This window comes from Biomphalaria glabrata, chromosome 10, assembly GCF_947242115.1.
Source record: "Biomphalaria glabrata chromosome 10, xgBioGlab47.1, whole genome shotgun sequence".
NCBI lineage: Eukaryota > Metazoa > Mollusca > Gastropoda > Planorbidae > Biomphalaria > Biomphalaria glabrata.
In genome coordinates this window covers 15,654,139-15,681,265 of record NC_074720.1, presented here as the reverse complement: position 1 = coordinate 15,681,265, position 27,127 = coordinate 15,654,139, and the positions used below count along the sequence as shown (strand labels likewise).

Genomic DNA, 27,127 nt, shown 5'->3' with positions numbered 1-27,127 from the left:
GTGAACAGAAGGAAACCTACAGAGAAAATTTAAAGAAACTAAGGCAGACAGAGTTTATAAAAAGTATATGAAAATTAAACACCTAACCCAAAAAGTAAGCAGACAGCTGCAATGTAATATCGAAAGATAACAATAAAAACCTATGGTCATATATTAAGTCTAAGAAAATGGAAACAACAGGCATAGCGCTATTAAAAGGAGAAGATAACTTCACATATAATGATAATGAAACTAAAGCTAACATCCTAACTAAATACTTTGCATTAGCATTCTCAGCTCCAGGAGACAAAGACATATTACTTAATTTGAATCAAGTAGACAACATAGGAGATATGTAAGTACAAGAAAAGGGAATCCAAAAACTATTAGCCAACATCAAGCCGAATAAATCATCTGGACATGCTGATATTCCAGCTAGATTACTCAAAGAACTAAGCAATGAGCTAGCACCAGTGTGCAAAATACTTTTTCAGGCATATCTTAACCAGGGCAGAGTACCAAGGAACTGGAAAGAAGCTAAAGTCACCCACTATTTAAAAAAGGAGAAAAATCTGACCCAGGAAACTACAGACCAGTATCACTTACCAGCATTACATGTAAAATCCTAGAACTCATAATATGTAGCGATATCATAAGCCACTTAGACAAACATAATGTCCTTACTCCATACCAACATGGCTTTAGGAAATATAGATCATGGGAAACTCAACTAATAGGACTAATTGATGATTTTTCAAAAGATTTAGACGATAGTGAGCAAATAGATGCTATCTTACTAGATTTTTCCAAGGCTTTTGACAAAGTTCACCACCATAGTTTGCTTAACAAAATTAAAACATTTTGGCATTGATGGTCCATTGCATCAGTGGATAAAAGATTTTCTGATAGGGAGAGAACAAACTGTAATAATAAATAGCTCTGAATCAACACCAATAACAGTAAACTCAGGTGTATCTCAAGGAACAGTCCTAGGCCCACTACTATTTTTAATTTACATAAATGATTTACCAAATTGCATTAGTTCAGGAACAAAAGTCAGATTATTTGCAGACGATTGCATAATATTTAGAATAATAAAAACAACACAAAATACGGAAATTTTTCAAAGAGAATTAGATGAATTACAGAAATGGGAATCAAAATGGAGCATGTCTTTCCACCCAGAAAAGTGTCAGTTATTAAGAATAACAAAAAACTAAAACAAATTAATTCCACTTATGGTAAACCAGTAACACAGACTAAAAACGCAAAATGCCTAGGTGTTATAATAAATGAAAAACTGTCATGAAACTATTAAAAAAATCAAACAAAGCATTAGGGTTTATTTTAAAAAATCTCTATAAATCAAACAAGAACATAACACTGAAATGTTATTTAACCTTAGTTAGGTCAATAATAGAATAAGCATCCTCTGTTTGGGACCCCTCAACTCAAAAAAACATAAAGAAACTGGAACAGACACAAAATAGAGCAGTGAGATTCATGACAAACGAATATTCACATTTGACAAGAGTAACACCTTTAGTAAAATCACTAAATTTAGAAAGCCTTCAGGATAGAAGACTCAAAAGTAAAGTAGCATTTATACATAAAACACTGAACCATAATCTTCAAATACAAAATTTAATAAAATACTAAGAAAGACACACGATAAAGGCACATTCTTCGTTCCATATGTACAAATGCTCCTTCTTCCCTAGCGCTATTAGAGCATGGAATGAGTTGCCTGAGCTAGCCAGGAAAACCAGTGACTTGGCAGAATTTAGGTCATTGGTTAATATGCATGACTAAATGCATGACGCGTAGGACGTAATCATCTTCTTTATCATATAAGATAAGAAGATAAGATAAGGTGATCAATGATTCAATCACAATGTACAGCCTGAGCCTAAGTTTAAATTTAACCGAAACTATTTACATGATGCAGACGTACTTATACATATATAGGAATAACACGCAAAATACAAAAAATATTTTTTTAAAGTGTATCAATGGCCAATATTGCGCAGACGCGTTTCGTTTCTTGGATCAAAACTAGAAAGGGACGGAAGTATCACTTTCCTTATATATCTTTTGCATTTTTTAATTTCTGTTTTTAAATTAAACTGTGTGAAACACTTAATATTATTAGTTTGTATAGAGACGCACCATAGTTGACAGACTTTGAACACATTAAGTGACGTCACGACTTAGTTGGGTTAGAGATTATTTATGTAAATATAGTCAGTTGGTGTTAGGACGTCATAGGGATAACGTGCTATTACAGAGAGTCGACTTTGGCCTTTTCAATATTAAAACATCATATGTATTTTGAATAACGGTTTGGACTTATTTCTATTTGTTCCATGTGTAGGCCTTGTTACGTGTTAGTTAAGTACATCGAATACACTAGTACTAGAAACGCAAACATCTCCAGAGTAATCTGTCGAGGTAAGACAGCCAATAACAAGGGCAAGGCCTATCACAACTGGCATTATTAGGCTGTGAATTTAAGTGTAACTAACAGGAGAAAGAAATCTGCAAAAAAATACGGGGAGTTAGGCTAACACCCGATACAGCTCATAAGAAGAAAAGACCCGACTCAAGTGTGTTTACAATTTACAGTACTTTATATAATGAGTATTTTACCCAAGATCTATGTATTTTTTTTATGACTAGTCTATTTCAAGTACCCGGCATTTTCCAATACACAATTTCACACATAAAAATAATTGTAGAAATACATATTGTGATTTTTTTTTTAATTTTATTAACCAGATCATTCGTAAAATTTAACTATATTACTTAAGACCTTAACATAAGTCTTCTTCATCATGACATCCGTTATAACGCTACCTACGAATTCTTTCTGGCATTTCTACCTTTCCCACATTTCCTTCCTCGTGTTATCTTATATTAACAAATACAGACGCTACTTTAAAAAAAAAAATAAATTAAAAAATGATTACGTCCTACGCGTGTCCCTAGGTCAATCTAGTCATGCATGTTAATCAATGACTTGATATATATTGAGAAATGGAAGATATAAAGATGTTCTTATTTGATGGGAGACCATCTGAAATTACAATTTAAAGTAACCGGTATGCAACTTTAAAAAAAAAAAGTAACTAAAAACTGTTATGATGGGATTTTCGTAAGTGCTGCAATTAAAATCCAACATGTAGTTGTAGAATAACGTCGGCATTCAAAGTAACAACAGATCTAAACGTTTGAATTGGTGGGTGGGGGGGGGGTCCCTGATTAAAACATTTCTCTTAGAAAAATCCATTCACCTAATGAATTTTTTTTTATTGTTTACAAATGACTCGTATTTTAGACATTTTAAACATTAGCAAAATCCAAATACACAATTATTTGTATAGAATAGAAATACCTTGACATTGAATACAAAAAAAATCAGAGGAGGCAAAAACGAAACAAAAAATCAAATTTATTTTGATCTCATGTGCTCCATTCATACTTCAATAAATACATACATAAAATAAAGTCTTTTTTTTTTTTTAATCTCAATATGATTATACATATCAAGATACAAAATTTTACAAAGTAAAAAAAAAAGTTGTGACCTTGAGAAGATGTTAAACAGATAGCGCCCCTTCACCTTTTTATTTACTACTAATTCTTAGATATTTGTCCCCATTGTTGACTTGCTTCAAATGCTGAATTTCAAATTAGAAAAGGGCTTTGACATATCAATAAAAAAACATGTATAATTAATTAATGCAAAAAACAAAAGGAAGGGGACCCAAAGGCAGACCCCAAATGCGATGGATTCGTGATGTGGAGGCAGATCTGCAACAGCTTGGGGTTAGGACGAAAGGCCCAGTAAAGATCTGAATGGAGGGATGTGTTGAAGCAGGCCAGAGCCCTTCTTGGTCTGCCTATAGTTCCACTGGGATGGATGGATGGATAATTAATTAATTGTTAAATTGATTTTTGTTCACACAAAATGTATTAATTTCTCCACAAAAACATGATTAAATAGAGTTAGTTGAGCAGGAGTGGGGATAAATAACTTTACTGCCCTTCTGCTGATATTATGATATTAAGAAATGTGTCACTATGTTCCACTTTATGAATACAACCTGAAGTCCATAAGTCATAACTTAAATAAATAAAGAATTCAAAATTCAAGAATGTAATAAACAACAAATAGAAAGCAAGACTAAACCGACTAGTTATAACTCTGTACGGAAAATTGTATAACAGAAGCACAGTCCACCGTTTTAAATAACATAAATAAACTAAACTATGCTGCAATGTTTGTTCTAATTTCATACATTAAAATGCAAATTATCATTAATACAATCAATTAAGAAACTGACATGTCAGATCAATTCATTTATTTCTATAAAAAAACAACATAAAGCTTCAAGTCCATGGAAGAAAATTGGAAAACATAACAGTTCCAAGCACAGAGTAGGTCAGAAAATAAACAAAGATGGCACGAAACTCCCCATTTAAGCAGTACCAATTTTTAAATGCCTCTGAGATGAACGTGAGTTTGAAAAGTGAAAGAAGACTTTGTAGGAACTGAGGAAGATTTATGCCCTGCTTGAAACTTTCTGCCTCTCTTGTTTTCTTGTCAGCAGGGGATGAGGGTTTAAACCTGCGACTGCCGTTGATGAACAAAGTGCCGACGTACCAGTATAATAGAGGGCTTGATGAAAACAGCATTCGTGTGAGAACCTATAAGACAAGAAAGAAAATGACCATAAAATTAGAATATTTGTGTAAGATTTAAAAATTAGTTTTTGTTAAGACAGTCAAGGAAAGGGATTAGGTAAGCCGCACGGAGCACCTTTGCCATTACATTACTGAAATAACGCTACTTGGTCACAAATGTATTGTTATGAGTGGTAACACAGAGTTCCAGATGATGGTTGGCTCTAAGGTCATAAATGCCACCATCAACAGTGTTTGCTGGTTAAGGTTAAGTTAAGGCTTTCATATTGCTTTTTATGACTGCTTAGAGATGGTAGATTTGGGAAGATAATTTATTTAAAATATTATTGAATAACAGAAAAGAGATTGATACAAAATCTGTACTTTGAATAAGTGAGAAGAGAGTTTTAAAAAAAGAGTTCCCCATTCAGACCTTTTGATCAATAGGGCAGATGATGTTAAGGATGATGATGATCTGTTTCTTTGTCCAACGGTTAATGAGAAGTGAATAAGTGAGAAGAGAATGTTTCACTGAATAAATGAATTTTTTGTATGTCATATTATATTAAAGATAGAATTCATAGATGAATACTTTCAAAATTGTGATTCACATTTATAAAGTCCTAATTTATACAAACCTTTGCTTTAGCAGAGAAAAAAAATAATTTTACAGTTTGTTTTAAATATTTAACAAACTATTTAAACCACCATTTGTTTCAGAATTAAGCACTAGGAGTGTCTCATATTTAAAAGTAAAAAAATAAAATAAGATAATGGCTAGATTCAACATCTATGTTTGCATTGATCATTTGGAAGAACAAACTGTAAAATTAAGACCTTTAATTACCTGAATGTGCATGAAGAAGCAGCCAAAAATGGTGAGAAACGCTAGATGATAAACATACACAATCAGATCTGTTTGCCTGCAACTATTTTTTTCACATTTCAGTTTTTTGTTGCTGTTAACTTCATCCCATTGGCCTCCAGCATAGTTTTCAATTTTTTTATCAAGCAGAAATCTATTCCTCTGCTTTTCATCTTCACGATTGCTGTCTGAAATTTCCACATGTGACGATCCACTGCTACCGTTGTTATTGGAACAAGTAAGACCAAGAAAACAAAACGACATAACATTGTTTTTAATATAGAAAGAGCAGGCCCTAAAACTGAGGAGGAGAACAGGAAGGGCAAGAAGAAAGTTTGGTAGCTGCTTCAAAGTGTAATATGTAAGAAACCCAACATTCCAATGATGCTTCTGTATATAGGAATAGGAGAGTGGGATTGTTTCATTACACCACAATGAAGGCTCATCACCTGCTAATTTATACCCTTTAGACCGGCCATAGTCTATGACATGCTTTGGCCAATCTGGGGAGGATTTACAATACAAGACATAAATGTAGTATTGAAATATAAAAAATGGAATGACACAAATAAAAGAATAAAATAATACTTCTATCACAGTTTTAAAAACCAAACTGAAAATACTAGAGCATTTTACAGATGTTGCTTTGAGCTTTAGAAATGTATGAATTGATGATTTAATGATCAAGTGGGCAATGAATCCAATCGCAATCAATCCATTTGACCTTGTAAAAATACTTAGTCCTATTAAGAATGCAGAAAGTATTTTCTTATCATGATTCAGGGCCAGCAGACCAGAAAATAACAAAAATGAAAACAATACTTCTGAATAAAGAGCAGTCATAAAAATACTTGCTGGATTAATACAAAATAGCAAACTGGCATAAAATGCTTCCTTGTCTGTGCTCAGCACTAATTTACCTAACCTATATAACACCAGTGATGTGGCAACAAATAATAGAATGTTTACAACAACTCCCACAAGCAGGAGACAAGAGCTGAAGTTCAGTAGCCCAAAGGAAAATGCTTTGGAAAAATTAGACACAAGTAAAGGATAAAAAGGAAAAAATGCCACACAATTTTCATATGTGTATCCATATTGCATAATGTGTGTAAAATAAACAGCATCCCATCTTCTTAGACCACCAACAAAGTAGAGAACAAGTTGGTCTAGCCAGGAGTTATCATCCAGCTCTGGAGGTGGGTTGAAAACTTTAGCATCATGGTCAGGAACAAGAAAATTTGAAACAAACTGAAATGAAAAAAAAAAGTATTCATGAACAGAAGCAACATCAAAAACATTTTAAAGTAAAAAATATATATATTAATCAAAATCACCATTAAACTCCAACAAATGTCAGAGGGTCAGGTCTTCTTGCAGATGTGAGTAGCACATATATATAGAGGAGTAATAATAAATGTTTACAAAAAGAGCAAGTGGCTTGCATAACTTCTGTCAAATCAAAATGGAAATTCATATAAAGTCTGGGACAGTCAAAAAGAAAAAGAGATAGTAGGTCTTTAATCTTCCAGATATAAATAGATCTAGATAGCAGATTGTAGAGACTGGAGTCTGGACTATTCTTCTGCTTTTCAGATATTTTAAAATATTAGATCGGCTATTTTTTGGACAGCGCCCCTTTTCACCTTTTACATCCTGCAAATTTTAATGCTCACATAATACTTTGGCTATATCCCCTGCCCCTTATTTTTTTATACTTTCAATAGAACTGCCAGCATTTAAACACACACACACCCTTTTGGCCATATGATAACGTTTAATTGGAACGACCCACTTTAAAATGCCTTCCGAAACGCATCTGTCAATTTGATATCACTTTTCTCTCTACCCCTCTACCTCTTCAAAACTTGAATTTATAATCTGTTACATTTATAAATTGGCATGCCCCACTTTATAACTCTACCCCTCCCAACCATATACTTTATTTCAGTGAATCTGATTACCTGTATCACTTTCCCCTGCCTCCCCTTATTGCCTTAGAAAATAAATCTGTTGTTCAGTGGTATCAATGGTCATGAATTTCAACCCTGCCCACTCCCATCACCATGCAGGAGGTTTGGGCTAGGATGTAATTATCTTCAAATCTCTAACAATGTGTAACATAATTTTTTTTGGCCCATGATTTATATTATAGTTTGTAATGTTGAATGAGGTAGTTCGTATTTCTGACCTACTTTAACCAAAGTCACGTGATAGTAGGACAACAAAGAGGAGAATGGCCTTTTCTTCCTATATTTCCATTGCTGTTGCTCCTCTCTTTTTACGAAATTTTACATTTACAAACATTTTAAAATATACAGAGTACATCAACGAACTCCCTGAATGTTCCAATAATTATACAAATGTTTTCATAAAGGGCCAAGAACTGTTTAAGGATAGGTTTAAATTATCAATGATATTTCCTTTATAGTCCACAACAAGCGTCAACACATTGCCGATGATACATTCACATACAGAAGAAGATGTTTTTACAAACGTGTCGTGTAAGATTAAAAAAAAGGCTTGGTATAAACTACACAAACACACACACTTATATATATATAATTATTTATTATTATAATATATTTATTTATATTTATAGGCCTATATATGGGATATTATGCATATTAGTTGAAAGATTGTTATTTTCATAAACTTCAGCTATTTTTTAACGTTATATGTATTTCATATTCCGCCAATCACAAATACATTATGCACATCGATAACATTAAGAATTATTTTTTGTATTAAAAGGTCTATCATTTTTAAGAAATTCACAAAATGTTAGGCCTACATTAAAGTTTCACAAATGCGTCGACGAAACAAATCTAGATCCATTTTATTACTTACAAACCAAATTTAACAATGAAAGGGCGGGGTAAGTCGCATTTGGCCTGTGTAACTGTAAGAGTAGGTCTAGATTAATCCTTGACTATCAGATGTGTTATTTGTTTGCTAAACAACTGAAGCCTATTACGCACAAGGAAAACTCATGGCAGTCTTTTTATCTTTTATAACAACTAGTCGACATATCGACTACACACTAGCCCTAGAGCTATCTGACCAATACACACTGGTCTACTGTCCAACTTTTAGTGTTCTCTACTCAAGTTCAAGTTTGTTTACTTTTGGGCAGAGAGGAAAAAAAGGGAGGGGGGGGTGAAAGTGTTACTTTTTTTTCTAGGACTGGTTACCCGAATGCTAAGAACTGTAAGTGTAGTCATTCATTGTAGATGAAGAAATCTTGATCTCAGTATGGCAGATTATAGGCCAACGCTTCGATACCTTCTATCAAAGGTATAACTATTTGTTTTAGTTGAAACTATTAAAAAAATGTATCTCTAGATTCTCCTGTTATTAACAAATTATAGTTTAGCGCTAATGAGTAAATTGAAACCACTAAATATTGACTTAAAACGCTTCAGATTCCCACTACAAACTAACTAAAACTAAGCACGGTGCGCGTTGTATACACACAACCACGTGACTCGGGGGGAATTCGGAACTACCTCATTAGAATGGCCTGCTTATAATATTGACCTCCCACACATACACAGATCTTGATCTAATCATGTATTAAACATTGTATAGACTCAGTTCACTCAGAGTCAGTATAGACTCTCAGACTAATCATCTAATGTAATGCTACTATGATAGTGACAAGTGATACTAAAATGTGTAATACTCTAATACTAATAGTTAGTATTCAGATTCTTAGTAATAGTATTACTATATTGTAGGTCACTAGGCTGACTAGGATCTATCCTAGTTTCTACGACTACGTGAGTACTACTACTAGAAGACTACGCTACGTTCTACGGCTACGCCTTATTAACCTGAAGAAGTAAAATGGACAATCTTGAGTAAAAAGCAAATATACAGAGTCGATGTTCAAATATGTTCATTGTAGGCCCTACTTCTATGTGTAGTAGAAACAGACTAGACTCTAGTATAGATCTCTCTAGATCTAGGATCTAGACAGTCAATATAAACAATTGCTGCTGATTTTCTAGCTATATACATGTTCTTATGGGTGGAAGTTTAAGAAAATTAACTTTTTTTTTTTCATTTGTATACGAAAATTAGCTGAACATGCGCAGACAAGAATAATTGAGCAGTAAACTTCCGGAGGAAAAAAAATAAATAAAATGTGCTGAAAATCTGAATAACAAAAAAAGTCAAAAGTAAGAATTAGACCTAGATATCTAGATCTAGATAAATAGACATGGATGAAAGATCTAGACTCTATATAGATCTAGATGTGTCTAGATCTAGATATATATGTTCATTTTAGAGTAACTGCATTATTACCTTAATTTTTTACCAGAGGTGTAGTCGTGTAGATCTAAAATCTAACACTAAATCTAAATCTAAAATTATTCTCTAGCCACTCTACTCTACTAGATCTACTAGTCTGATCTAGATTCTAGTCTACAGTAACTTACGTTTATCGAACAAGTTAAGCTCATTCGCCGACATTTTTTATGTTTGAATTTGTGTATCTCCGTAAAAATTAGACCTAGAAAAAAACTGATTATATCTATGAATATGAACTCCTCATCCATTTTTCTTAAAAAGTAGACATGTTTTATTCTATTACTACCAAAGTTAAACTTATATTTGATGTTAAAGTGAGTCAGGTCGATGATTTCAAAAGCTTAAATTATCGAACACTTTTTTATCTTATCTTATCGAACATATTAAGAACTTATCGAACAAATTGTTACAAATGAGAAGTATGGTGTTTTAAAAATTAAAAGTGTTATAATCTTAAAATTTTGTGAAAAGTATGGTGTTTCAAAAGTGTTATAATCTATATTTTTTTTTATTTATATCATTTTCTTTTTGCGCCATGTCAAGACAGACAGATTTTAGTCATTTTCACATGGTCCACATCGAAGGAATCTATAATCTATCACTGATCAGCTCTGCTTAGAAACTGACGGTGCTAAGCTCAGTAACGCATTACCGTAGTACTTATTTAGGTCTAAGCTATTTTGAGACATAAGGCATAAATAAATTAAATCCATATATTATCTATTTGAGGGAGAGCCTAATAAGCTTTGGTAGCCAATAGATAATCCTCCCCAAGTCATTGCAGGACACAACAGTTTACTTGGTTTACCTAAAAACAAAACATACGGTACGCGGCCCTACGTAACTAGCCGCCGATCTAGCACACTCAGTGTATGTAACAGCCCAAAAGTGAGTGCTAGATATTTTTCGATCTGGGCGGGGAAGGGGGGGGTGCTGAAAAGCTATGGTAGCTTGCGAGCTGTGTTACCTATAGATGTAGATAGATCCGCCCTCCCTAAACCACCTGGTTGACCAAAAAAAAAACCACCGTATTTTAGAGCACGCTTAGTATTTGTCACACACACACAAACAACATATCTATATATCTATCACGCCTAGTGTTTGTGACCTAATTAGCGGCTTGACCTTAGGTACTCGAATGATGGCTCCTCCCCCTTTCCCCTCAACATTGTTCTTACTACAACTTGAACAATGTTTTGGGGTCTGCGTTGGTGGCCAGGTTTACACCTGTGTGTTGGGCTGTCACTGACCTTTTTTTTTTTGTTGTGTGTTAGTCTGGTGGCTGCGTTTGGATTGAGTCTTGAAATTTACGTTGTTACTTTGCACTGAAAAAGTGTGAATGTTGGAGAGTGGAATTGCGTAAGAAGAAAGCGTGGGTAAGGGGGTGTAGGCAGAATAAGAGAGTGGTTAAATGTGTTATTGTTATTATTTTGAGTATTTGTGATGTTTCAAAGGAGTGTCTTTGTAGCTCATTATGGGCTTTATCATACTTTATGGTATATAGTACTTTATATATAATTTTTTTAGACCCTGCGCCACACGTCTAGATCGAGAAGCACAACTGACTATGTATTTGGGGCTGACGTCACATTTTAATGGTCGATCAATTATTGATGATCTCTTGATACAGTGTCTGGACTGTTTCTCTCCCCCCCCCTTTTTTTTTTTACCTACCAAAGACATTTTTATCTCAAAATACCATATCTACATTCTATACCTCCCCCTTAGCCCTTTCGTTTTATTAATATCTCTTCACATCAAGCACATGCGCTGGGTATTGGTTTATAAAACATAATTCAGAAGTTAATAGAATGGGGCATCTGAAAAAAAAAACACAACTGGATATATTCTAAATTCATTGTTCCTGTGTTATATTCTATATTCCTTGCACCTATGGTAGCACAACGATGATAATAGCATCAAACTATATGTGTCATAAAATCAAGCTTTTAAAATGGGTACAATTAGTGCATATCGATGTAAATCTATTTACTTAGAAAAATATAGCACATTTACGGTAAACCACAAATAGCTGATACAAATTGTAACACATGGGTAATTTATATATGTACTTTGCATTACATTATTTTTAAAAATAACAATTAAAAAATATATAATTTAAATATTTTGTGTTCTTTGGGTTATATCCCTTTGATGTTTATTTTTAACATTAAAATGGCATTCGATATCTTACGAAGCTGAGATTGCTTATATAAAAACTTGTAACGCTAAAGTTAAGACTAAGGAAACTAAAAATTGTGCAATTTCATTAATGATTAATTTCAATGAATTTGAAACTTCAAGAGTAATTCACATTCTGGACATTACATGAAAATGAATCCGAACAACTCGCTGTTTTTTTTTGTGGTCATTAATCATTAACATCTATTTCTATCATTCTATGACTATCATCATATGATCTTTATTTTGATATTTAATAATATGAATTATGAAACTAAGAATAGCATGCTATTCTATATAAAATAATGTGAAAATGTGCATGTCCATTTTCCAATGATTCTGACTGAATAGTGAATTTCCTTCCATTTGGCTGATTAGCTGTCTTTTTATGTAAGAATTTAAGAAAAAAGAAAAAAGTCAGGGACAGGGTGTTTATTTTTTCCTGTTACTAGGATGACTTTGCCTCTTCATACTTCATAGTAATCATAGGGTTAAGACTACATTTTTTGGTTGGCTAAGTCTATGGCAGTCTTCTATGCTGATGAGCCCACCAACATATATTTATATTCTGTTTTTTGGAGCTGATTTATTTGATTCATAAGCCAAGTTGTTTGATTCCATGCAAAAAAAATTTATAGGGTGTTTGTATTATTAGTATTAAATTACGATTTTCCCACCAAAATTTATTCCAAACAACTAGTTTTGGATATCAGTTTTAATGATCTTATATTAGTTTGTTTGTTGTTGTTTTTTTATAGAGAATAAATGGTTCAATGGGCAAATGTTTGGAGTGAGCTTGATACATTGAATGAAATGCGTAGATCTAGACCTACTATATAGAATTTTATAGATCTAGAAAATCTAGATTTATATATAATATAGAGATAGTTAGCTGATAGTATATATATCTATAGAGGATTCAGCTATTTAGGCAAAAATTATCATCCTAGCCTGTACTAGACTAGAAGAGGTCATCTGTATTAGAAATTTATTAAACTCCAAACTCCATTTGAGTGAGGGCTTGAGAAACTCTAATCCTCTCTTGTAAAAGCCCTGGACAGAAAACTTGCTGTTATGCGTAGTGCATACATGTCACCATACAGGTCAAGAATGTTTGGTTTCCCAGACCTGTTGAGAATTCTAGATTAGATCTATTTATTCTATCTAGATTCTCTGCTACTCTAGATTCTATTATTTATTATTTATAACACATTTTGATGAGGACACTTAGTCATCTAAGTTATTGCTTTTATATAGCGCTACTTTCATGCTTATAGCGTGCTCAGAGCGCTTCTACGTGCTGCCTTTAGGTGCTCAGTAAACATAACTCTGCTCAGTCGGGTGTCGAACCTCAAGCCCCCATCATATGTAGCTAAGCCAAGTTCAAGCGTACTTAGCTTGTCGACCACACTTCATCTAGTGAGGAAACTGAAAATGAAGTAGTATCATGCCCATGTACCACTATCTTTTTAATTTAAAAGTCACTAACATCACTAAGACTATATTAAATATATCTTAGACATCTGTATATAATGTCTAGTATGACTGTCATGAAGATAATGGGAAGAATTTTAACAGGCATGTAGATTCTATACTTATTAAATAAAAAATTCTTTTCTGCTTGACTAAATGCATGACGCGTAGGATGTAATCATCTTCTTTTTTGAAGTAACGTCTGTATCATATAAGATAAGATCAGACAAATAAAAGGTAGAGTCTACAAATGATCTGTGTGCTTAGACCTAAATGTAGCCTCTAATTAAGATGGTCAAATGGCACTGAAGTGTGACTGACGTAAAGATTGCTACATTCATTGGTTTGACAGTACCTCATTGCAGATAAATACACAAATGACACAGATACACGTTTCTAATAAGTGTCACTTTCAGTGTAATAAAAATCCTATTGCAAATAGTTTTTAATCTGTTGGCTATTTGGGCCAATCTTCGTTTTCTTCCTTGGATGTTTTTTCGATGTTGTTTTAAGTATCACTGGAAATTTTGCTGTTCTAACCACTACTTTGATTCTTGTACATGTGTTCAAATGTTGGCACTTTTTCAATTTAATTGACTAATGGAGTATTTTTGTTTATTGATTAATGTTTTGTTAGATGCAATAAATAATTGTTTAAAATATCAACTTGATCAGAGAATGCGTGAGGGAGAAATAGCATTAACAATTTTAAGGGGACTAAACCCAACAAATTTAGAAATGTATTTAATGATAAAGTGGACTGATAATGAATCCAATCCACATATATATATATATATATATATAAAGTTAATTATATTTCTACTTTAATCTTTATGAAGTTGCTCTACATTACAGTTCTGTTGAGCATTACTAAACTGTTAGGGAGCCAAGGTGTGAAATATAGCCCTTGTACTTATGATAATTATTTTTATGTACATTTCCCATCTCATAATTAAGCATTTAGTTATGACATATCATTTTTCTTCCTAATCTTCAATACTGTTACAAAAAAATCTTTTTTGAATATTTTGATGAATTCAGATTATAAATAAATCATGAAAGGAAAAGGAAAGGCTCCACAAGACAAGGATAAGGATCGTGATATTAAAGACTGCCCACTTCAGTTCCCTGATCTGAACACTGTAGATCACAATAAAGACTGCATCAAATATGCTCAAGGTAAATTTTATAACATTCTTCTTCTAGCCTTTAGTTTCCTGGCATGAACACAATAGTATACTGTTCTTCTTAGCCATTCAGCTCTTATACAAGGTAGTTGAGGTCTTTCTCAGACTGTTTCATATGAGTGAGGAAAATGTCTGTAGTGGAGTGGTTGTGCTGGATTTGTTCTCTTTAAATGGAAATCCTGTAGTTATAAAGTTTTGAGTCCTGAGAAAATTATAATTTGCTCACAGCATGGGGGAAGGGTTTAATATTGTCTGATTTATTGGGGCTGCTCATTTTTCTGTTTACAGCTGAGCTAGGCTTGTGTTTCTTAAGTATCATTGGTTCAGCCACTCCTCTTTGTAATGGCTGGTTAAAAACTCAATAATATCAAATTTTCAGCATATGATTTTGATTACTGTAAACATTTTATTGAAAGCCTTTCTTTAATTGGAAAATATTCAAAAATTGATTTTTGTTTTCAAGTAAGCCTAAGCATATCCAAACAAAAGATATTCTTACAATAATTCATCCTCTACCAAGTGCAACTTGTCAAAAATACTTGACAGTTTGAGTTTTAGAAGGTGACTTACTTTTCAAGGTCAAAAACTTGTTTGGAATTTAAAACCAAATAAGTAACACATAATTTTGCTATGGTAGTTGGGTCAATCTAAAATAGTTTCCAGGTTGATAATATATGTAATACTTTCCAAAATTGAGTCCAAGATATGAATATCTAGACCTTGTGCTACTTTGTACAAGTAACCTTCTGATGGAAAGTACCTGGCTCATCCCTTATCATTAGTAGAATTTTTTATATTTTTTAAGGGTATTTGATAAATATAGCTTAAGATTTATAAATATCCATTGGCATGATGCCCCATAAGATGCGACGGAAAAAAAACTATCCCTTACCCCTTTGTTTCTGCTAGAAGCATTGATTACTGGACTTATTTTAATGTATTGGATAAAGCTAATGTTTTTATTTAAAGCTACTGTATTAGTTAAACCATGACAACAATTGTGTCATTGCCTTCTTGGTGATTCAGAGACCCATGTGTTTAAGATAACAGATTCGATGTGTCATTTATTTCTGGTGTTCTCTTCATTTATAGTTTTAAAAAGCATTAGTCTTAACAGTTTTTGATAGTGACCCAAAACATCATTTGATTTGTATTGATACTTTCAACTTGATCATGTTAACAATATGGTTTTCCCTGTCCTCTTTGAGTACAACTGTATTGTCTTGCATCTAAAGAGAGAAAGAAAGATTTTAATGGCAATAGTTACAAATAAATGTGAGCTTCATAAAAAAATGTGTATTATATTTATATGGAACTCTTATGGTATTGTGGTGAACTGTAAAATGTCTCCAATCTCAGATGTGTTTTGCTGCTAAAATAAACATTGTATACAACTGCTTGAAGACTATCACACCCAACAATGATATATGGTAGAAATCTAACAATACATTTCATTCTGACATTATGTTTATTTTTTAATGTAAAATCTTGAAAAGAAGACACACAATAAAATTGTCACAAAAAAAATTGTTACCTTTTGAGCTATTGTGCGATTTGTCAATTTTCAGTGGTTTCAAGGGAGGAGGGTGGACACATCAGTCTGGAGGAGCTGGACCAGTTGCAAGCAGACATTGAAATACTCCTAGCCTCTGTAGGAAAGAGACTTAGACAGTTGGGCTCAGAAAATAATATCCTTGCGAGTTGGCCTGAAAAGAAAGATGGGAAAAAATCTGTAGGAAAAGGGGTGAGTTTTGACTTCTGTCTATGAATTGCCTTGCTAATCTTAGTGCTAATGGTGAAATAGTTCACTGAAACCCTCAACTATAGTTTGATGATAGATTTATTGATTAGCTTTAAAAAAATAAAAGTAAAACATGATTATCTATCTATATATGGATGAATTGATTTGTTTTACACTGTTGAAAGGGCAATAACTTTTGTTACTGAATCAAACTTTTTCCTCTCATAATTGTATATTTTTAATGAATAGCAATGTCTTTGATTCTAAAGATTTATGATTAAGATTTAGGACGAGTGCAGTGTTTCACTTGACTATGCAAATCCCAGTTGCGATCTGCATCTTATTGTTATACATATTCAGTATTGATTAACACCTATTATTCACTATGTTTAGCTCTTTTTAAAGAAGGAATCAATTACATTTGCAGTTCTTCATCTATCATTTATGGTCCACTTTCTAAAAGAAAATTGTATTTCTAGTTCTCAACATCAATGGTATTATATCAGTTATCAGATTTTAGATCTCAAAGTTGTACATTAAAAATACTATTTTCCTTAAGCATGCATTGTTCTGAAATCTTCATCCTTTCAAAATTTTCTTAATTTTCTTTATTTAAAGCCTGAAACTCCATCTAGGTCAAGCACGCCTACTAAAAGAAAAGGAACTCCTACAGATGAGAGAGAGAGATCTTCAAGTAAAAAGTTTAAAGATTCCAATGGCCGCCCGTCCCAGCCTTCAACGCCAACCTCAGGGCCTAGAAGCAAAGGGAAAAATTCACAGGTATTTTTTTAAATTATTATTTAATCTTGAATTAACATTAGATAGAAATCTGGATTAAATTTTGTGTGTGTGTTAACTTTAATGTTTGATCAGAACTTGGCTGATTCAATTATATTTGAATAAAACAGAAAGTTTCAGGATTAAAATTGCACTAAACTAAACTCTTTAAAGTCTAGAAAAAATCTGAAATTTTGTAAGAGATCATTTGTGTTTTATCTTACTGATGTTATAATGTACTGCACTTTAATTCCTTTGATATTGCTAGTACAGTAAATTTGAAATAGTCAAAAATTGTTATCAGTAATTTGTTTTATTTCATGTTGATAACTTGACTTCACTTTATTATTTAAAAAAAAAAAAAAAGTCCAAAGGTCAGTCTGAAGATCCTACTGGTTCTGACACATCCATCTCTGAGACACCAAAAGTGCCCAAGAATGATGCTGTGAATAGGTTTTGGTTGTCTGTGGAGCCTTTCTGTGCACCCATCAGCACTGATGACTTACGAGTAATTGAAGAAATGTTGAAGGCTCATGAGGATGAAGTGGAGTACATGAAAATTCCTCCCCTTGGTGTGCACTATACACAGAGGTGGGCTGAGGAAGATCTGCTGGAGGAGCAGAGTGATGGTAAGTTGAGGCACTGGTAGTCTTGTAGTACTTAAAAGGGGAATATTCACAGGAATAGAGTAAGTGCTACCTAAGGAAAAAGAGTGGTGTCTCTTGGTAGCCTTATTCTGCTTAAAAGGTAAAGTGCTACTTAAGGAATAGTGTGATGTCTCTTGGTAGCCTTATTCTATTAAAGGGTAAAGTGCTACCTAAGGAAAAAGAGTGGTGTCTCTTGGTAGCCTTATTCTGCTTAAAAGGTAAAGTGCTACCTACGGAAAAGTGTGATGTCTCTTGGTAGCCTTGTACTACTTAGAAGTAAGTTAAAGTGCTACCTAAGGAATAGTGTGATGTCTCTTGGTAGCCTTGTACCACTTAGAAGGTAAAGTGCTGCCTAAGGAACAGGTGATGGCTAATTATTATTATTATTATATGCTACTTGGTTGTTTTGCAATGTGATAAAAATTGACAAGCTTGTGGTATTTTTTTTTATAAAGATGCCCATTAGCTCTATGGCTGTATTAAATAAAACTTCTCAGAGTTAAAATACTTTATATATCTACTTAGTAATTAAATTATACTATGAAAATCTTAGCTTTTTTGTTTTCAAAGATGTGTTTTCAAAGTCATTTTTTTTTCTTTTTTTAATTACTTTATTTTTCTGCTCAGAATTGTCTAATATGAAGAGAAAATTATAAAAGAAGTCTTTCAAAATGACTGAATATCTTGTTTCTATAACAACCAGCTTGATTCATAAATCACTTTCTTAAATAAACCCTTCTGTCACTCCCTCCTTACTCCTGTTGTTCAACCTTCTTCAACTAGTCAGCTTTTGCTGCTAGGCTGTAAGCTTTTTCGCTGTCTGTGCCAAAGAAAAATAATGCTTGGTTGTTGTGGTAATAGAGTCTGTCTAAGGTGAATTAAATTGGGGCATTCAAAAAGGGTGTGATTGACAGTGTCATAAGGGTGGGCACAGTGTCAACAGGTGGTTGGATTTTGGGGGTCAACAGAGGGCTAGATGTCTGGGATTTCTTCTGTATGTCACTCAACCTATATTCTCACAGTCACTCATAAACACTAAATAATAGGATAAATCAGTTCAAATTCATTCTATTTATTAAAAAAATGTTTGTAATATGTAATGCTCAAATTATAAGACACATTTCTTTAAGGACAATAAAGATATTATTATAATTTATTGTTTGACAGCACAGTTCTCATTTCAGTGGACACACATGTTTCACCATGGTCACTTATTTTTTTAAGTCTATATACACAGTAACAAACTGGTCATTTAAACAAACACATCTTCTAGATCCACCTCGATACCTTTAGCTCAATAATTGCTCTGTTCTTGAAGAATGCACTTGGTAATTGAGAAGGACAAAAATGTAATTATTGTCATGTTTGTTCTTTTAATTGTGGACAGGTTCCAGGATAACAGAAAAGAAAAAGTCTTCCGTCCATGCCAGCAATGGTGTCAATGGCACCACTAATTCTGATGCAGCCACATTGTTAAAAAAAGCAGAGTATAAGAAATATGATTACTTGTGAGTCTGACTAATGAAGCATTTGAGCTAAAAAAAAATTTCTTAGCTAAACATAGTTGATGCAATGTAGAGAAATTAAGAAAACATGAAAAAAAAAAAAGAACAAATGTGTGCATTATCTTTAATCCATCAGCCCCTATTGGAGATACCTACTTCTGTAAAGTTTCCCTTTCAGACCAGGGTAATGATGTTAAGTCATCTGTTTCTTTGGCCAAAGGTTAACAAGCAGGTGTCAGTTGACCCATTCTCGAGTCAGGCTCAAACTTTAAACAATTATTTATTGTACCTAACAAAACATGAATCAATTCAAAATTAACCAGTTTGTAGCTAATTATTGGTAATTAATTTTTTTGTTTGATATCTAAAAAGGAAATTATTTCTACATTATTGAGATATATAGTTGTAAATGTGGAGTACTTCCTCACTGATAAGTTATGTTTTTTTGTTGGGTTTTTTTTTTTTTTAAGGGAATTTTCTATTTTGCCTGTTTCACTGTTGATTTACTAGCATATGAATATGTGCAAATATAAAAAGGTCTTCATTGCCTTAGGTTTCTAAGCGCCAATGAGTTTTTTTATGTTTGATTGTTCTGTTTGTCTTGAATTCACTTTTTTTTTAAATATAATTTATTTATATATTAACTTTCAGCATGGATGATTCCCCTTTTGGTCCTCTGACTCAGAGATTGATTTCAGCTCTCATTGAAGATAACCTGATGACGCCTATTGATGATTCTATGACAGATACTGCTGGTAAATGCAATCTTTTTTTACACTATTTCTGTTTTATAATGCCAATATCTTGTTTTCATGCTTATAACCCACATGTGTTATACAAGTTTTTACAAATCAATGGCAAAGTTTTTACAAATCAATGGCAGCTGTGCGGGGTTTAAAATATTCATTTTAGTCATAAATATTGCATAACAGAAACTATGGCCATACCATACCTCCTAGAGTTGGCTGTGTGGTTGTGAAATGGACATAGGAAAGCTTTATGAGCATCTCATTACAAACCTCAAGAAAACAAATTGTGCCGATGTGGCAGAGAATCTTTAATATATCAGTAATCATTTTGACAAGTAAATAAGCAACTAAACACATTTGCAGATACTGGTACATTCGCAATCAATTGCCAGTCTCACTTATGTCAGTGTCCTTGCTATAGTTAGTGAAGCCATCAAAATTTGTATCATTCACTTTTTTCTTCCAATAAGCAAAGCATATTGGCAGCAGCAGTTGGGTCATAAATCGACTCTTCACATGTGGGTGTGGGTTTTACTATTATATTTTTACATTTTTTGTTATTTGGGGGGGGGGGGTATACATGTGTGCGGGTTATATGCATGACAATACGTACTCCCTATTGTCTGGAATGAGATAAAGACTTCTCAAAATGTTTTAGTTGACAGCATAGTGTCTGCACAACTTCCTGATAAATTTATTCATACATACATGTGTAGGTTTATTTCTTTTAAAACATCTACAACTATACAAGGAAGAAAAACTCTTCAAACCTCTGCTGCGTTGCGGCTATACCAAAACATAAGAAAGGCTTCATGAGTCATCCCTGAGGAAAATTCAGGAGCCAGTGACCTTTCTGCGGCTTGCAGCACGCAATGGTACACTCTGCGATGCAGTTAATCCGAAACTGTCAAACTGTATTCGCAACCTTTGGATACACCAGCTGCATGAAGGGGGTGGGGGGGGGGGGGAATTGCTTGTATGCTGCATAGTTCTGACTATACTCATTCCATGACTAAAGGATGCCAACAACAACAACAACACTACACATATAAACATACTGTTGACATTCTTATTTCTTTTTATTGTAGATCTAGTTATAGAATAAATAATTTTTTAAAATTCTCTTTTAACTTTTATGTTGTTGGGGTGGACCCTGTTAAAGAAATGACTTTTGTATTCTTTAGAATGTGCTGATGAGGCGCCAGCTATATCCCCTCGTATGCTGGCTAAACAACTCAACATTGGTAACCCAGCCACTCTGGAGAGGAGAATACGTAAAGAGCTTGAAGAACAAGGTAGAGATTTTATACACATAACTAAATATACTATTGCCATCCATGTTTCTGGATGTTTTAAGTATTTTCTTTTGCTGTTCAATTTTCTTAACATGGCCATGCTGAACTTAGTAAAGGCCTTAAAATTAGCAAAGACATAGTAGAGATTTTGCAAAGGATTTTACTACCTAGATTTAAGATCTGTTATTTTGTGCTGCCTCCCTATCTGAAACCTGCCTTTTCTTTCTTTCTTGCTGCTTTTGAAAGTTATAAACCTGAATTTGCTTAGATGGCTTCTGACAGTGGGACAGTTTGGGCAGAGACAAGGGAAGTGAGTGATAGAGACCAAGACTTCAGCCACTCTCCTGTCTTCTGGATCATATTTTTTTACTTGTATGAATTGAAGTCAGATGTTTTTATCTGCTGGCAACACTTCTCAGCAAAATATTTTTTTTCATTATCAGCATCATTACAACAGGAAGATCTATTTCTCATTATCTTATGTAGCTTCCTAGTTGTTCATTTAAGAGAAGCATTCACCTCATCTCTTTAGAATGTTTTTTTCTGTCAGACAAAGCTTCATTGATCTCTTTATACTTTCTTTCTTCTTTATCCCTTTTTTTTTTTTTTTTTTTCATTTTTCTTAAATTTTGTTAAGTTGGCAGAACTTCATTCTATCTGTATTAGTCACTGAAGTGTTTCTGTTAGTGTATGAGTATTTAAGCCTTTAGGGGCGATGATATTAAAATTTTTACTACCTTTACTATTTTAACTGTGAATAGACCTTGATTTTAATTATATGACTGTATAGAATCTGGCCCTTGTTGTTTAGAGAGAGAGTAGTCCTTAAGGGACTGCAGGCACGACATGGCCTAAATTGTGCCGATGTGCCTCAAATCAACAACAACAACAACAACTTATTTGAAATATTTCTGCTTTTTCGGGGGTCCTTCAACTTTTCATGATTAAATTGGTCCTGTTATTGTTTTAGGGTACTTCAAATTTCACCATTTGAAAATAACATGTCCTGTCAGTGAGTGTGTTTGATTTGAAGGGTTGCAATAATATATTGGTTGTAGTACTCTCCATTGGCACAACAATTTTTGTATTGGTGACAAGCTACATTTGCGTATTTCAAAATCTTTGACCAAATGATATTTGAATTTTTTTTTTTTTTTTTTTTTTTTTTGGTAAAATTAATTGAAGAGGCTCGAACTCTGTCACTTTTCATCAAAATATCAAAATGAACTAAGTATTTGAAATGAAAAACTACCCCCCCCCCCTTTTTCACACACACACTTAGGAAAAAATATTTGGGGGGGGGGAGATCTCTGTCACTTATCATCAAAATGAACTAAGTATTTGAAATGAAACAAGGTTAGAAAGACAGTTTGTGTGGAAACACAAACTCAAAATTGGGGGCTGAAGTGGTCCACCCAGGCAGGTAAAAAGGCAGGTATCAATATTTTCAGAAAGAACATCAGAATTAAATTTTATCAAAGACAAATGACAGAGAAGAATGTATTAAGAAGGTGGACAGATCTTGTGTGGTGCCCCAGTGGTCCAGCAGACCAAAGGATAGGTGAAAGTGAATGTGAAGTTAAATGTGAACCTGGGGTAACTGATGTCTTATAATGAATAGCTAATTGATCTAATTGAATTGTAAATGGTCAATCTCTAACTCCTCAAAAAAAAAAAAATTAAATTTTCCTTTAGTTAAGTGTTCTACAATGCAGTTCATGCGATAATATGAAAAATTTAAATTATGTCCAACTTATATGCATACTAAACAGATTTTTCTCTTTACCTAAAAGTAAACTTTTTTTTTCGTGTAAATTTCACACGAAACTAATAGCGTCTTTTCCCCTTTCGGGGGCCCCTAAAAATACACACACACTCAAACACACGCTTAGGAAAACATTTTTTATTTGGGGGGGGGGAACTCCATTATGATTGTAATTATTTTATCTTACTAATTAGTGTTAAGACAGGTTGACTTCACAAGCTGTACTATGTTTAGTGGACATTAACCTTCTCCTAAAAGTAAGCCCATGATTTACTTTGAACTTTTAAGGCATTCTGGAGAAAGAAGCTGAAGAAGAGGATGACCCCAATGATGAAATTTTGGCTGAGCTGAGAAAGAAGCAACAAGAGCTGAGAGCCATTAGTCAACAAAATGTTAACATACTGAAGAGTTTATATAGGCAGGGGCAGGAGGACATGGCCAGACAGGATTTGAAGAAGAAGCTGCAGGCTGTAGATGCTGATGCAAGTCATACTTTATCTTTTTCTTCCTCTTCTTGGTTCATTGGGATTTCTCTAATCCATTTATTGTGATCTAGATAGATAAAATCATCAAACTTACATAAAACAAGATAAAAGTAATTTAACAAAGATTATCCAAAGGGGAAGAACTCTACCCTTAAAACTATATCTATCACTAATGTACAAGTTATTTTCTGTATTCAATGTAAAAAAAAAAATTAATGAACTAATTGAGTAGTTTTGTTTATTGATTCATATTTTGTTAGGTACGATAAATAATCAACTTGATCTGAGAAAATTTGAGGGAGAAATAGCGTTAACAATTTATTAAGGGGACTAAATCCAACAAATTTAGCCATATCTGTGAATACTGAAGTATTTGGTTCCCTTGTTGGTATCAGACAAAATATTTCATTACCAGTAATTTATTGTCTAATTGGTTCCTTTTTTTTTTTTTTATAATTCATGCCAATGAATAATGTGGGAAGTTTCAACTTGATTCAGAGAATGGGTGTGGGAGTAATAACGTGTACACACCTTTTACCAGACAGACAGACAGACAGAGTGAGTTGATATAAGCTTTGTAAAAAAAAAAAAAGCACTGTCCAAAAGGAAATATGAGGTGAAATGAGGTGTTTTTGTACCTATCACTTCATGAAACTTAATAAAAAAATACTCAAACATACATTTGAAATACACTATTATTAAACTAGAAAAAAAAAAAAAAAAGAATTGGAACGCTGGACAGAATTAAACTTTGACAACTCAATTTTTTTTTAAACTTTTTGTTTCATTGATCTTCATTGAAGTAAATTTTGTTTTCTTTTTTTTTTTTTTTGCTCTAAGTTAACCAATTATTATATATAATAAGTACATTTCTTTTCAAGCTAGAGGTATAAAACTATGGATTGAGTATTACTATTTTTAAAAAAATACTTCAGTATGTTTTATATTACATTTTTTTCTTCTTAGGTGATGGATGCTTACAGGAAAATTCAAATTGCTAGGCAAAAAAAGAAATCCCCCACAAAGAAGGAAAAAGAAACCATTATGAAAGTACTCAAAGACAGAGAAGCTCTGATCAAAGCTTTGGAATTGTAAGAACATGGGTTTCTCTCGGAAATGGCTTAAGTATTACGACTGCCCTATCTACAGAATTCAACGCTGAATTCCATGAAGTTGACAAACTGACTCAACAGCCAGTATCAGTAGCATACAGTGTGTCACCAACTTTTATGCTCCATTTTGTCAGTTAAACTGCATTTATTGAAGTTATAAGTTTATAAAAGTTGATGTGTTGGCTGGTCTACTGGACATGATGCATAATCACCTTTCAGAGCAATAATAACTGAAAGGATAGTTTTTTAAAGTCAGAAGCTAGACCCCCATCGACAATAATAATTTGTATTTCTATGGGCAAGTCTTTGACTAGTACAGTTACACTGTTAATTTATGGTCTATCAACTACATGGACATGTATCAATGTTGTCATTATTTACGATGACTAAACTTGTAGAACCTAATTTATTTTATTTTTAATAAATTTTCAATGTTTCTAATTTAATCTATAGAAAACTTTTAAAAAAATATATTTCCTGAATCAATTAGTTGTCCCTTTTTTTTTAGTCAAATGCATATCCCTTCAGAAAAAAAATCAAGAGTCTTTGAGGACCAGACGTGTACAAAATTTGACACATTGAAACATGTGAACTGAGTATAGCAAATATTGGTTAACGCATACCCTAATAAGAAACTCAAACATTTAAACAGTTATATTAGTTTCAAAGAGATGCTTCTACTTTCAGTGATAGTACATCACTTGAATCTAAACAGCAAGCAAAACTGAATGCAAATCCTTGTCACAAATCATTATTTATATTTATTACTGAAGGTAATCTTAGTTATACATGTGTAGGTATGTATTGATTGATTTGAAACATTTAAGCTTATCTAAGACTGCTTTGCTCCCAGAGGCTGTATGGATTTCATTACATTTTTTAATCTTAGAGACTTATGACTCAAACTAATATTAAATTTAATTAGTAAAAAAAAAATATTTTTTTTTTTTTAGAATGTTTCAACTGCAAATAAATAATGCAACCTCCACATATTTTCTTCAATTTTTTAAATCATAAATAAAATGAAGTCAATATCACCATCACCTCTCCCAGAGTCTGTTGAATCGTTGGGCACCACACAAGATCTGTCAATCGTCTTTCTACATTCCTCTCTGTCCTTCGCCTTAGATAGAATTTCATACAATGACAGGCCTGTCCATTCTTTGATGATATCTTCCCATTATTTCCTCTGTCTACCTCTTCTTCTATTTCCTGGTACAGTTCCCTGAAGTCAATTAATGTTGCTACAAAACATTACTGACACTTGAGAGCAAGTCTGTCCTGCAAGATACAACTAATACCATACACGATATGACATTAAAGTACTATAGAAAAAAGTGAACATGTAACCTCAAAGATGTAAAGCAACAAAGGATTTCACTATCTGTTGAAAATGATAATCCAAATGTTCAGATTACCTGCGTTCAAGAAATATTTTTTTGTATTCATTTCTTTAAATAAAATGAGCATTCAATGTGATTTTCTTAAAATTGTAATGCCTAAATCTCTATTTAAAAAAACACTGCCCACGTTTAGAGGTTAGCTGGAAAAAAAACTTTCTAATTTAAAACTGAAATGTTCAAATATGTCTGAACTATTTGAATGTTTCCATACCTTTATGCATGCATTGTTACTAGTGTATGAAGGATTATGAAATGACTTTCTTGATTAAAAAGTGTTTTGGTTGTGAGAACTTTGGGACAGTTGAATTACTGCTGATGAAATCTAATGATATGACTACAATGTTGTGTGGTCCTGATGTGACTGTATTATGTTGGGAAGCGCTTATGTGACTGTATGATGTGTTGTCCTTTGTTATCTTATTATGTTGTATGGTTCTTATGTGACTATTACACAGCATCCTGTTAAAATTTTATATTTTGTGTTATATTTATAAAATTTTGTGGTGTAAAATGTTGCCCGCATTACAGTTTTATTTTTTTGCGTAATGTTTTCATTTTAATTTTTTTTTATCTTTAAAAATGTCAGCACTGAAGAGATATACTTTGAGAATCTTTTTTAACGTTTTTATACATTAAAAAGTTATTGATTTACAGTGTGTTCTATTTTTGATGAAAGTTGTTTGATATCGAATAGATTCTAGAATTCATTTCATGGGGGGAAAAATTGATCATTGATATATATGGTTCCTTTTGTTTCGAAAGGCAATGGATGCGCCCAAATGAGTCACTGATTTTGGCTTAATCTTGAGACGGGGCAGAATCTGGTGTGGCTAATCAAGCCAATTCTAGAACGACAGACTTTGCCACAATTCATACATGTGTATGCCTTTGATTCAGGGCTAGCGGACAGGGCAGCTTTCTTTTTTTCCCTCTTGATTAAGGCCGCTTCAATTCTTTTGT

At 33.0% G+C, this 27,127-nt stretch overlaps 2 protein-coding genes across 2 annotated transcripts; one reads left to right on the top strand and one right to left on the bottom strand.

Annotated features, from left to right (window-relative positions):
• Window positions 1–3,414: 3,414 nt before the first annotated feature.
• On the bottom strand, window positions 3,415–9,577 carry LOC106069897 (GPI mannosyltransferase 2-like). Its single transcript, XM_013229668.2, has 3 exons — window positions 9,367–9,577; window positions 5,513–6,781; window positions 3,415–4,689 (listed from the first exon to the last, which is right to left on the bottom strand). The coding sequence occupies exons 1-3, from the start codon at window positions 9,433–9,435 to the stop codon at window positions 4,372–4,374; spliced, it is 1,656 nt and encodes a 551-aa protein (XP_013085122.2). The 5' UTR covers window positions 9,436–9,577; the 3' UTR covers window positions 3,415–4,371.
• Window positions 9,578–9,607: 30 nt separating this feature from the next.
• On the top strand, window positions 9,608–26,818 carry LOC106069898 (transcriptional adapter 3-A-like). Its single transcript, XM_013229669.2, has 10 exons — window positions 9,608–9,714; window positions 14,543–14,680; window positions 16,257–16,432; window positions 17,048–17,209; window positions 17,574–17,835; window positions 19,241–19,361; window positions 20,010–20,113; window positions 21,292–21,402; window positions 23,456–23,649; window positions 24,619–26,818. Exons 2-10 carry the CDS (start codon window positions 14,557–14,559, stop codon window positions 24,745–24,747), a joined length of 1,383 nt encoding a protein of 460 aa, XP_013085123.2. The 5' UTR covers window positions 9,608–9,714; window positions 14,543–14,556; the 3' UTR covers window positions 24,748–26,818.
• The last annotated feature ends 309 nt before the right edge of the window (window positions 26,819–27,127 follow it).

Excerpts from the sequence above, each read along its gene's own strand:
- LOC106069898 (XM_013229669.2), top strand. The coding sequence starts at position 14,557 with ATGAAAGGAAAAGGAAAGGCTCCACAAGACAAGGATAAGGATCGTGAT. Across the intron at positions 20,114-21,291 it reads TTCTATGACAGATACTGCTG|AATGTGCTGATGAGGCGCCA; the intron begins GTAAATGCAATC and ends TGTATTCTTTAG. Across the intron at positions 23,650-24,618 it reads TGCAGGCTGTAGATGCTGAT|GTGATGGATGCTTACAGGAA; the intron begins GCAAGTCATACT and ends TTTTCTTCTTAG.
- LOC106069897 (XM_013229668.2), bottom strand. The coding sequence starts at position 9,435 with ATGAACATATTTGAACATCGACTCTGTATATTTGCTTTTTACTCAAGA. Across the intron at positions 6,782-9,366 it reads TGTCCATTTTACTTCTTCAG|TTTGTTTCAAATTTTCTTGT; the intron begins GTTAATAAGGCG and ends TTTTCATTTCAG. Across the intron at positions 4,690-5,512 it reads GCTTCTTCATGCACATTCAG|GTTCTCACACGAATGCTGTT; the intron begins GTAATTAAAGGT and ends CTTGTCTTATAG.